The sequence below is a fragment of the Capra hircus genome, chromosome 5 (assembly GCF_001704415.2).
Source record: "Capra hircus breed San Clemente chromosome 5, ASM170441v1, whole genome shotgun sequence".
Lineage (NCBI taxonomy): Eukaryota > Metazoa > Chordata > Mammalia > Artiodactyla > Bovidae > Capra > Capra hircus.
Genome location: NC_030812.1, coordinates 70,225,904 through 70,238,620, shown reverse-complemented (window position 1 = coordinate 70,238,620; position 12,717 = coordinate 70,225,904). Strand labels below are relative to the sequence as shown.

General features: G+C 44.2%; 1 protein-coding gene across 1 annotated transcript in view; it reads left to right on the top strand.

Moving 5' to 3' along the window:
• Nucleotides 1-12,717, top strand: part of SYN3 (synapsin III) — a 475,640-nt gene that overhangs the window by 44,353 nt on the left and 418,570 nt on the right. The window contains exon 3 of the mRNA XM_005680589.3: nucleotides 6,515-6,572. Coding sequence (XP_005680646.1) covers nucleotides 6,515-6,572 — 58 coding nt within the window. The remainder of the gene's footprint in view (nucleotides 1-6,514; nucleotides 6,573-12,717) is intronic.

Genomic DNA, 12,717 nt, shown 5'->3' with positions numbered 1-12,717 from the left:
GACCTGGCATGCTGCTGTCCACGGGGTCACAAAGAATCAGACATGACTGAGCAACTGAGCAACAACGGAATTGGATCTCTGAGTTAGAACTCCATGTTCAAAGGCCCTGCTTTTGTCACACCTCCATCCATCCAACCTATCATGTTAACCTCTTTATCTTGCTAACTGGAAAACCCTGAGTGTGTCCACCTTCAGAGTTCTCCTATGTGATCCATCATCTATCTCCCCCAGTTTCTGTCCAGGCCACAAATCAGCAACTGACATGTTTTATCAGAAATGTGAAAATCAGTTTCTAGGGCCAGATCCTGCCTTCGCTCTCCCCCGACTCCTCCCCCGATAGGCTCTAGTGTGCCTGGGAACTTTCCTGACCCCTCATCCCTGGGAAGGGCACCGCCAGGGCCGAGCCACACTGACTTTGCATCCCAGACGGATTTATTAGAAGGGCGCTGCTTGTGCACAGGTGGATCCTGTTTGTGCTAATTCTCCTCTTCCTTCTGCTGCTGCTGCAGCCATGAAAGAGCTCTGTATCGCTCCCCATAAATCTCTCTCACACACACCACATCCCGCCTCCCCAAACTAGGGATTTCCCACCCCAGGCGGCACTGGTTTTATAATATTCTCCTTCCTGGTGCCTCTGATGTGGCAGTAAAATATGAGACCACCCACAGAGGTGGAAGCTTTGTAGAATCAAGAGCTTCCCCCACCTCCTTCCCAAGGCCAAGGCCTTGACTGATTGGCCTGTGGACTCAGAAAACTCATTATGAGAATAAACATATTAGGGCCTTTGGAAGAGGTCTGCGTTTAGGGAGGCAGAGCCCTCAGGCACAGTGGGGTCATCCATTCTACCTGAGGTCAGACAGCCAGGCAATTACACAGGCAGCAACCCCAGCCCCCAACACATCTAGAATTCCAGACCAGCCCTACCCCTTCCTCTGCCAGACGGAACTGTTCAGAGGCAGCTCAAGCCTGAATGAGCCCCAGGCAAGGAGGCAGCAGTCTGTGTGGCCTGTCAGGAGACAGACTTCTGACTCCGGGCCAGGCAGGGGGATGGACCGCCTGACCCTCAGCTTCAGCCTGAGTCGTCTGGCAGGCCATGCGGTGAACATTCCAGAGATGGGCAAAACAAGTGTTTCTCCCGAGAAGGTGAGGCCGGTGGAGGCCAGAGCTGTTTGGGTGGTGGTGGTGTAGTGCTGCGTGCTCTGGGTTCCGAGCTAAGAGTTAGAATCCTGTGCGAGTGGGACGCTGAAAGGGGACTCCACGTGGTAATGGGTGGGGATTTGTAAGTGTTGTGTTACACCGTTGTACCAGTAGATGGCAGCAGAGCACCTGGAGCGCGAGCTGCCCCTTGGGCTATCCCAGGAAACAACATTTATTTACCCAGTCAGCAAGCATTCCTTAAACATGTGCCTGTGCCCTGGCACGTCGTGCCGGATACGAGAGATGCAGTGAGCTTTGAGACACGGTTTCGGGTTTCCAGGAGCTCCTAGACTAGGTGTATGGGGACAGGGGATGTGTAATTCCAACCAGAATGATATTTGTTGTATGGTGGTTAAGTATAGCACCCCGTGGGGACCCAGAGGAGGGATACCTAACCCAGTCTCGTTGCGGGGGTGCTTTCAAGGAAACAGTGGTCAGGGATCTTGGAACATGAGAAAGAGGTGAACAAGCAGAGAAGGAGAGAACCACACAGGCTCAGACTCATAAAAGCACAGGAATTGCAGAAAGTTGAGCGTGTCCAAGAGGTGGGCAGAAAACCAGAGAAGAAATGGGTCATAGGTCAACAGGGTCTACATCATGAAGGAGCCTAGAGGGTCTAGACTGAATCCTGAGACTCTCAGAGCACAAGATCTAACTCACCGTTGCTGCTTGCTTAGAGGCTCTGTGTGACTGAAGCTGTGGGAGCTGGTCCCAGCCCTCCCGCTTGATCGTTGGGGCCAGTACAACAGGAGGAGGGATGCGAAGGGCCTGCAAGCCTTCTGTATCAGCTCAGTTCAGTTCAGTCGCTCAGTCGTGTCCGACTCTTTGTGACCCCATGAATCGCAGCACACCAGGCCTCCTTGTCCATCGCCATCTCCCGGAGTTCACTCAGACTCAGGTCCATCGAGTCAGTGATCCCATCCAGCCATCTCATCCTCGGTCGTCCCCTTCTCCTCCTGCCCCCAATCCCTCCCAGCATCAGAGTCTTTTCCAATGAGTCAGCTCTTCTCATGAGGTGGCCAAAGTACTGGAGCTTCAGCTTTAGCATCATTCCTTCCAAAGAAATCCCAGGGTTGATCTCCTTCAGAATGGACTGGTTGGATCTCCTTGCAGTCCAAGGGACTCTCAAGAGTCTCTCTCAAGGTCTCTCTTCTCCAACACCACAGTTCAAAAGCATCAATTCTTCAGCGCTCAGCCTTCTTCACAGTCCAACTCTCACATCCATACATGACCACAGGAAAAACCATAGCCTTGACTAGACGGACCTTAGTCGGCAAAGTAATGTCTCTGCTTTTGAATATACTATCTAGGTTGGTCATAACTTTTCTTCCAAGGAGTAAGCGTCTTTTAATTTCATGGCTGGAGTCACCATCTGCAGTGATTTTGGAGCCCAAAAAAATAAAGTCTGACACTGTTTCCACTGTTTCCCCATCTATTTCCCATGAAGTGATGGGACCAGATGCCATGATCTTCATTTTCTGAATGTTGAGCTTTAAGCCAACTTTTTCACTCTCCTCTTTCACTTTCATCAAGAGGCTTTTTAGTTCCTCTTCACTTTCTGCCGTAAGGGTGATGTCATCTGCATATCTGAAGTTACTGATATTTCTCTCGGCAATCTTGATTCCAGCTTGTGTTTCTTCTAGTCCAGTGTTTCTCATGATGTACTCTGCATATAAGTTACATAAGCAGGGTGACAATATACAGCCTTGATGTACTCCTTTTCCTATTTGAAACCAGTCTGTTGTTCCATGTCCAGTTCTAACTTGCTTCATGACCTGCATACAGATTTCTCAAGAGGCAGGTCAGGTGGTCTGGTATTCCTATCTCTTTCAGAATTTTCCACAGTTTATTGTGATCCACACAGTCAAAGGCTTTGGCATAGTCAATAAAGCAGAAATAGATGTTTTTCTGGAACTCTCTTGCTTTTTCCATGATCCAGTGGATGTTGGCAATTTGATCTCTGGTTCCTCTGCCTTTTCTAAAACCAGCTTGAACATCAGGGAGTTCACGGTTCACGTATTGCGAAAGCCTGGCTTGGAGAATTTTGAGCATTACTTTACTAGCGTGTGAGATGAGTGCAATTGTGCGGTAGTTTGAGCATTCTTTGGCATTGCCTTTCTTTGGAATTGGAATGAAAACTGACCTTTTCCAGTCCTGTGGTCACTGCTGAGTTTTCCAGATTTGCTGGCATATTGAGTGTAGCACTTTCACAGCATCATCTTTCAGGATTTGAAACAGCTCAATTGGAATTCCATCACCTCCACTAGCTTTGTTCGTAGTGATGCTTTCTAAGGTCCACTTGACTTCACATTCCAAGACGTCTGGCTCTAGATTGGTGATCACATCATCCTGATTATCTGGGTCATGAAGATCTTTTTTGTACAGTTCTTCCGTGTATTCCTGCCACCTCTTCTTAATATCTTCTGCTTCTGTTAGGTCCACACCATTTATGTCCTTTATCAAGCCCATCTTTGCATGAAATGTTCCCTTGGTATCTCAGATTTTCTTGAAGAGATCTCTAGTCTTTCCCATTCTGTTGTTTTCCTCTATTGCTTTGCGTTGATCGCTGAACAAGGCTTTCTTATCTCTTCTTGCTATTCTTTGGAACTCTGCATTCAGATGTTTATATCTTTCCTTTTCTCCTTTGCTTTTTGCCTCTCTTCTTTCCACAGCTATTTGTAAGGCTTCTGTATCAACGTCGCCTATTTATTATCATCACCAATCTCTCATCTCTGAGGGGGCAGATCAAAGTGAGGCGGAGTGTAATTCCATTCTATAACCCCCAAGAGGGTAAGATGTTTGTGGGTCCTGAGAAGTTCAAGTTCTGACCATTATGATCATTATGAAATTGTATTGTGCAAGGAAGGGACGGGCATGTTTTATTTAAATGTTTGCCACCTTTATCAATTTTAAATGTTGGGCATATGATACATAGACTTCCATTTGTTCTTTGGCCCCATGCTGTACAAATATTAGAGGTGGGCTTATCCCAGTGTCTGGAGTTTGCCAACATTACCTTTATTTGTGATAAAATTCACAAATAATGTGAAAAGTTTCCCTTTGCATGAGGCTGGTCAAACACACATTTTTTGGAAGACCATCCTGGGAGGAAAAAACAAAATCTTGTTTTTTATAGTCACACTGACAACTCCTGTTCCCATAAAGTTCTATCCATTTGACGTCTAAGCCTGTCAACACTGTAAGAAAAAGTGGTATTAATATTAGAGCTGTCAGTCTGTGATTCAGGCAGTCTTGAAGAGAGATGAATTCCACTGAAATTGGCTAAGTGTAGATAGAGAGAATTCAGGAGCAACTTGGTCAGAGCATTTGTAGAAGGATTCTTTCATAAGTGGAAGGTTGAAAAGAGATGGGAACATCAATGTTCCAGGGAAAAGAATAGAAGAGAAACTAAGAAGATTCTTGGATATAACACTACTGATAAGAGCTCAAGCATGTGTTCATACCATAAAGAAGGCTGAGCACCAAAGAACTGAGGCTTTCGAGCTGTGGTGTTGGAGAAAACTCTTGAGAGTCCCTTGGTCTGCAAGGAGAGCCAATCTGTCAATCCTAAAGGAAATCAACCCTGAAAATTCATTGGAAGGACTGATACTGAGGCTGAAACTCCAATACTTTGGTTGCCTGATGTAAATGCTTAGTCATTTAAAAAGACCCTGATGCTGGGAAAGATTGAAGGTGAGAGGAGAAGGGGATGGCAGAGGACGAGATGGTTGGATGGCATCACTGACTCAATGAACATGAGTTTGAGCAAGTTCTGGGGGATGGTGAAGGACAGGGAAGCCTGTCTGCTGCAGTCCATGGGGTCACAAAGAGTCAGACAGGACTGAGCGACTGAACAACTTGTGGTCATACCTAGCTGAATGGAAAGCTGGGATATATTGATATATTTCTTGGTGCCAGTCTACAAAAGTTGTCTCTGTGGGCAGAGAACAGAATTGGGATTGGGAGCAAATAGCTGTCTGTGCCCCAGAGAAGGTCTATGGAAATGTTCAACACAGTGCTCAGTTTTCAGCAAATCACTAAGAGCTCTTGGTTTCATCAGACCAACAACCAAAAAGAGCCAATGGAAACTTGTATTACTTCTGCTTTGTGGGAGGTCATCTAAACCCAGGAGTACCTCAACATTTGCTGCTGTTTTTCAGGGCTGAGAAAAAGCATTGATCTGACAGTGAAAGTCTAGGATTCAAGCCACTTAGGCAAAGTATTTCATCTCTCTGGGTTTCGGTTTCCTTATTTATGGAATGGAAATAATAATACCCACCTCATGGTGGTGGTTTTAAGTGTTAAATGAGAAGGGCTGTAGGTTAAGAGTATAGCACAGTGTTTGGGCACAAAGTGAGTACTCAAAAAGTATCTTTTTCTCCTTCATCATTTATTCTTTCTTTCAGCATATATAAATTGAGCTCATACTGTGTATCCGTACTCTGGTACATGTTGGAAATAGAACGATGAGTAAGACGGATTGTTCCTAGCCTGGAGGAATTGTATTATAGTTCAATGGGAAACAAGCGTGAACCCAGTTACTAACTATAAGGAATTACAATAAGGGCTGTGATACAAAATTAGAGCATGAAGAGAGAATTTATATGAGAAAAGAGATGACTAAGGTCAAGATTCGGATGCTTTTAGAGAAAATGGACAAGTGGATGGATTTGAGAAATAATTAGTATGTAGAACCCATGGCGATACAGAGAGAGAAGGAGGTGATAAGAATGAAGTCTGTGTTTTTGCTTTGAGTGATGGGCGGATGGGATGCCATTTACTGCTGATGGGAAGACAGAAGCAGGGGTGTATAGGAAAGATGATGGAAGGGTGGTTGGATGGACAAAGGGGCAGATGAGGTCTGCTTCATTGGAGAGATGGACAAATAAAGGAGTGGATGGATAGAGCAAAGTAATAAGTCATTTACAGGTCACATAGGGTCTACCTAATAAAATAATTCTGCATTATTTATTTGTGTAGGACTCTTTATTTCTTTTGATCCTTAAAGTAATGTTTATAAATATATTATGCAGACATTAATATCTCCCTTTTACAGAGAATAAAGCGGAGACACAGAGTTGTAAAGTGACTTGGCAGAACCGAAACCTGAGTCTCCAATCCTCCCATCCTGTACTCTTTCCCTTTCCCATGTGATACATATAAGTAATGAGAAAATCATCCATCTAGGTGGGAGAGAGCAGGAAGGTGGGGAATGTGTCTGGACATGCACCTCTGGGGGTAAGGCCTTTGGAAGAAGGGAGGAAAGAGTGAAGCGACTGGTATCCTTACTCAGTAGATTTCTTCCTCTCCTTCACAGGGCCAAGTATTTCCATGGAAAGAAGGTGAATGGAGAGATTGAGATCCGAGTGGAACAGGTAGGTTGGAGCTAGTCTTTAGTGCTATCACCATGATCTTTTCTATAGGCAGAGCTGTTCCCAGGAGTGTACTTGGCCCCATCTTCTGAAACTATAATGAGTAAGGATTACCAGAAAAATCCTGGCTTATACCTGGAAGATGTCTTAAATTCCAGAATCATTTAGTCCAATAGTTTTCAACCTTTCAGTTTTAGCAGCAGAACCTTTATTCAAGAGGAATCTCAAGTAGGGCCCATTCTGACAAATAGAGACACATAGAGCTTTCTCTAATGGAAATAGGCAGAGAGAGCCCAAAAGTGTGCTCCATTCTGTTCCACCTCCCTCTGTTCCCCACCATGGTCCCTGAGGTGTCTCTTTGGAAGCACAGTGTAGGCGCACAATGGGTTTGAATCCTGACTCTCTCGTTTTCTAGGTATTGGGCAAGTGAGTCTTTCTGTGTTTCATTTTCCTTGGGATTAAATTATTTAAAGCCTCAAAAGAGATTAGAATCTCGACTACTGGCTCTTGTTATTACCACTAGTATCAATATCCACACACTTTATTTTATAGGGAGAAAAAGCACAGACTTGCCTAAGGTTATAGTGGAAGTCAGCGGTAGAATTAGGACCAGAGCTTGTGGCCTCCAGATCTAGGACTCCTCCTCTTCGTTCACTGAACACTTGCTGGGGACCAACTCAATGCCAAGCACTGTGCTTGGCCTTAGGAGAGCACATCAGAGCATGGCCTCTGGAGCTCAACTCTTGGTTCCAGTCCCAACTAACTTTGTGACATTAGTTCAACAACACTTAAGCGCCCTGAAATTCAGTTTCTTCATCTACCACTGGAGTAGAGCATCAGCTTGATAGGGTAGCCAAGAGGATCGAATGAGTTAGTCCAAGAAAGTACTTAGACCAGCACAGGGCATACAGTAACACTTAGTAGATGTTACCCATTTATCATCATCCTCATCATCAAAGGCAAGCAATAAGATGGAAAAGGTTCTTTCAGTAAGATGAACTCAGAAAAGCACCGTAGAAAAATCGAAGGATGTGACTTTTCCAGCACTCTTTTTGAGTTTGATGTGTTGGAGGAACAGAAAGCTTTTTGAGCATCAAATTTGACTTGGCTTAATATTAAAACACCTACAGCTTGAATTTCAATTTGATCCTGTGGCTTTCAAGTCAGTCCAGTGTCTACTGGTTTTCCTTCCATGGCAAAGAGTGGGTTATTTTTGTTCACTTGACAAATATTTGTCAAACATCTACTATGCTAGCTAGCTCACATGTGCAGAACAAGGATAGAGAAGCAGAGGTGCTGTCCCAAATAACTTGTGGTCTAGGAGGGGAGGCAGGATAAGTCTTCACAGAACCCAACACAAGTGGAATCCAGGAAAGAGAGATCCAAACTCAGTGTGTGGGCACCAGAAGCCACAGCTATTTGGAGGAGTCCGAGTGACTTCAAGGAGGGGGTAGTATTTTAAATGAATTGTAAAGAATGGCTAGGATTTCAACAAGCGGAGATGGCAACAGGAAGAGTGAGGAGACTAAATCAGCGTGAGCAGAGGTAAGGAGAGTGGAAGCTCGGGTGTGGAATGATTGAGGACACCGTCTTCCCCTGGCCCTAACCTATTCATCCTCCCAAATTCTCTCTCTACCATCTACCTGGCATCTTAGCTAGAAACTGCACAGTCTCCTGGCTGCCTCCTTTTCCCTCCACCATTACACCTGTTCACCACATGCTACAGACGCCACGCCCCACATCCCTCTGGTCCATCCATTCTTCTCCGTTCCCATTGACAATTCCTTGGCTGAACTATCATCAGCTCTCATCCTGTCTTCATAATCAACAGCCTCCTAAGTTCGTATTTTCATCCACTTCCAATTTATTTTTTGTGCTAAAACCAGGCTGATCTTTCTGAAAAAACAAAGTTTTAAAAGTGTTAGCTTTAAAATTCTTTACTCGGACATTCTTTATTTGAGCCCTCCCACCGCAATCTAAGTCAGGAAACCTGGTCATTCCTTTACCTAGCACCCCAATTTTTCCTTTCTAGCCCTAATCTGAGTTTTCAACCATGTATTTAGGTGTGGTATTATTTGCATGAGGGTAGGGACCATGACTGTTTGGATCTCACTCTGTTAAATAACACAGGGCCTGGCACATACTAGAGCGGAAGCAAATATTTGCAGGATGACTAACTGATGGATTCCACAGATTCCAGTCTGCTTGTCAGTCTCCAGCAGAGATAAATTGCTGTTCTTTAATCTTCCCTCAAAAATCCAAGTTTTCCATAAACCATCTGGTAAATGCTCAGTTGCTAGCTGTCTCACTCCATTTGTGAAAGCCCAGGAGCATGTTTTAATTTTGCCCTTTATCTCAATGCTGCTTCTAGCCCAACTTATGGGTGTAAATCTGTAAGCAGGAGCATCAGAGAGAGTTGTCCTAAGAATAGCTCACCTAGGACCCTGGGGACACTCAGCCAACCTCTGAAGGCTACAGCCACACTGGAGAAGTTGGCTAATTTAGAGTCATCTTGATTTCTCATCATCTTCCTCTGTGGCAATCAGAAGGCAGATTAGCCAAGAGGCCAATTAGCAGTCATTTGGGCATTTTTCCCTGGAAGATATGCCTTCCTTAACTCATCCTAGAGTCTGAATTGTTTGTCTTTTCCCATCTGGATCAATGGGTGGGTCACATAAGCAACCCCTAGGAATCTCACATGCATCCTTTAGCACTTAGGAGAAGTCTTAGGATGGAAGCCACTGTTTAGTCTGAGCTGGCCTCACATTTTGGAATTCTGTCTCCCAACTAAGGGCCAAATTAACCAGATAATTGCACTGTCTGGGTTTTGCTGGACAGAGCAAATGAGTTAGTTGTGGTTGGCCTAGAGGAAGCCTCCGCCCCTTCTCTCCACCCTCTTCCCCCCAGTTCAAAAACTGTTTGCCTCAGCTTTTGCAGAGCCAGGAATCAAGAAACCCTGGGGAGGCCAGTGGGGGAAACTGCCTCATGTTGCATCCCATTACCCAGAATGCCCTGCTGGCTCTGCAGGGCCTCTCAGCAGTGTCCTCGAAGGGCCTGAGAGGTTCCGGCCAGGGTGGCTGGCATGTCAAGCTCTCTTCTGTTTATATTTGAGGCAAAGGATCTCTTTCTCCACAGGTACAAGTCACCCCTCTGTGGGACTCGGCAGTGAGGTTGATGAATGGATTAATATCAAGTAGACTCAAAGTTCTGAGACTAGCGGGCTAGTACTTGGTGGGGCAGAGCCTTGGACTTCATTCTTCGTTAATAAAAAGACCAAAATTATAATAGTCTTTCCTCGGTGTTAACAGAGGTACCAAAGCCTAAGTGGCAGTGCGTTGCTCCAGCAGATGGAAAGAAAGGCGGGAGAAGGTGAAGACCCTTCTCCGATTTACGTAGGAATGCCCGTGGCTCCTTTGGAATCCTGTCCTTGCATGATATTGGAGTTGAGATGGGCTTTGGTAGATGCATATGGATCCTAGGGAAGGCTGTTGGTTGAAGTCCTGTTCATCTTCTCCTCTTTTTATATTTCCTCAACTTTGTCTGCTGGAAGCAAAGATGGAATTTCTCCCTTAAAAAAATCTAAGCACTCAAGACCATCATGTATATACATCATGTATATATCTTCATACCTACTTCAGCTTACCATCCACAATTCTTTCTGGGGTAATCCTTCTTAGAGTAGACCCTAACTGTAGATATTGTCATAAAGGCTGTGTTATATTTCAAGAAATAATTGTCAGTGAGATAGAGAAGTAGAGGTTGCATGTTAGTTAGTTCAGTTTTGTGGCTTGGTAACAGGTTGGACATGGCCCCCACTAAGAAATGACTACTTGATAGTAGTTCACCTTGAGGGAAAAATATCTAACACTTTGCCAAACAGCTCTGCCCTTGGCTGTGTTCTACATCTTCTTCTCAACTGTGATTTATCGAATTACATTTGCTGATGACTTGAAGTTAATGGGAGAGAGAGTATGCTGGATTAAATTTGATATGATCCAACTGAGTAAGGATACAATATAAGATCCTATGCAAAAGCTCAGCGGAAGAGGAGCAGGACTGGGGAGACTTAACTTACTAACATCTCATGAGCAGAAAACAAGACCTAAAATTTGAGTTAAACAAATTCTTAATATTTGTGAGAAGTATGGTGTGGAAGTTAGGATTGTGACTCTAGTATAAGATATACTGGGGATGGAGTCTCAGCTCCATCATATTTTAGCTGGGTTGACCTTCCACTTATAGCATCACTAAGTATTAGCTTTTTCATGTGAAAAAGGAGGATAATAATTTCTACCCCCTAGAGTTAATATGTGGAGTGAATTAGTCAGTATAAGTCATATGCTTGGCATAGTTTCTGACATGTATATTAAGAGCTTAGTAACTATAGTTATGGGCTTCCCTGGTGGCTCAGTGGTAAAGCATCTGCCAGCCAATGCAAAAGATGTGGGTTTTATCTCTGGGTTGGGAAGATCCTCTGGAGAAGGAAATGACAACCCACTCCAATATTCTTGCCTGGGAAATCCCATGGACAGAGGAACCTAGTGGGCTATATATAGTCCATGGGGTGGCAAAAGAGTTGGGCAAAACTTAGTGACTGAAACAACAACCGTGGTTATGGTTGTTACTCTCTCAAAACCTGATGCATTATCAGGTTGCATCATCAAAGTACAGCATTTAGAATTCAGGAAAGTGATGGCACACACACAGCACACACACACTCTCATTGTTTTAGCCAGACTCCAGTGAGAGACCCAGTTGTACCATCACACCTGGAGGAGATAGAAGCAGCCTGGAATGCCTCACAAAGAGAGTGGCTGCAGCGAGAGAAGCAAAGGAGATCACTGTAAGGAACTGGAGACACTTAGTCCGGAGAAGAGAGCCTTTGGTAGAACTCATTGTACTCTCTGCAAATATTCACCACCTGAATGAGTGGTTGAAAAGAGTTAGAGCTACCACATGTTGAGTATTAATACTTAGAAGGTAAGGATAAATGCTTTTTGCTGTTTAGATGGGCACTATCATTGTCTCCATCTTACAGAAACAGGCTCAGGCGGAATAAGAGGGCTTTCTCAAGGTTGCCTGATTTGTAATTGGCAGGAACCTGTTCTTGAACCTAGACAGTCTAAATTCAGAGTCCTCTTATCCACTGCATTTTTCTGCCATTTGTTGCAGATACCAAGAACAATAACCAGATGTATTGGTTAAATGATTTTGTATGCATAACCTTATTCCAGCCTTACCGCAACACTTTGAGATGAGTATGAGGGCTCTCCCTATTTGGCAGATGAAGAAACTAAGGCTCAGAAAGGTTAAACATTCTGCTTGAAATGAGTGATGGAGGAATTTGGACCCAGGTTTCATCTGCATGTGTGCTGAACCACCAGCCTATATTGTTTCACTGGGATTAGAATTCAGGCTAATGGTACAATTATACAAAAAGATGGACTTCAACTTGGTATAAACAGACATTGTTTAGCAATGCCGAGTAATGATGAATGGACCACATTCTTTTGGTGGGTAGGGAGTCCCTGTGTTGGACATGCTCTGGCAGAACTAGAAACTAGATGGTTAATTTGGGAAATATTTCGCAGGAAATGTATGTACCTAATCAGATACAACTTTCATTATTTTTTCTCACTTTTTTGCATAAAAGTAATATGTTTAAATAGTCAAAAATTAAAAAGGTAAAAAATGGTATCTGGTGAAACGTCTGCCTCTAACCCTACTGCCCTTACCAATCTACTTCTCTTTTGACTAATCATTTAACTGGTTATTGGCCAGTTCATTTAACCATTATAACTTGTTCCTTAGGCAACTTTCCAGAGAAATTTTAAATGCAGTAATCAAATACACATTTGTGTTTGTTTTCCTTTGCTTTTCATAGATGGTTCAGTTCAGTTCAGTTGCTCAGTCATGTCCAACTCTTTGCGACCCCATGGACTACAGCACACCAGGCTTCCCTGTCTGTCACCAACACCCGGAGCTTGCTCAAACTCATGTCCATAGAGTCAGTGATGCCATCCAACCATCTCATCTTCTGTTGTCCCCCCTTCCCTTCCTGCCTTCAATCTTTCTGAGCATCAGGGTCTTTTCCAGTGAGTCAGTTCTTTGTATCAGGTGGCTGAAGCACTGGAGTTTCAGCTTTAGC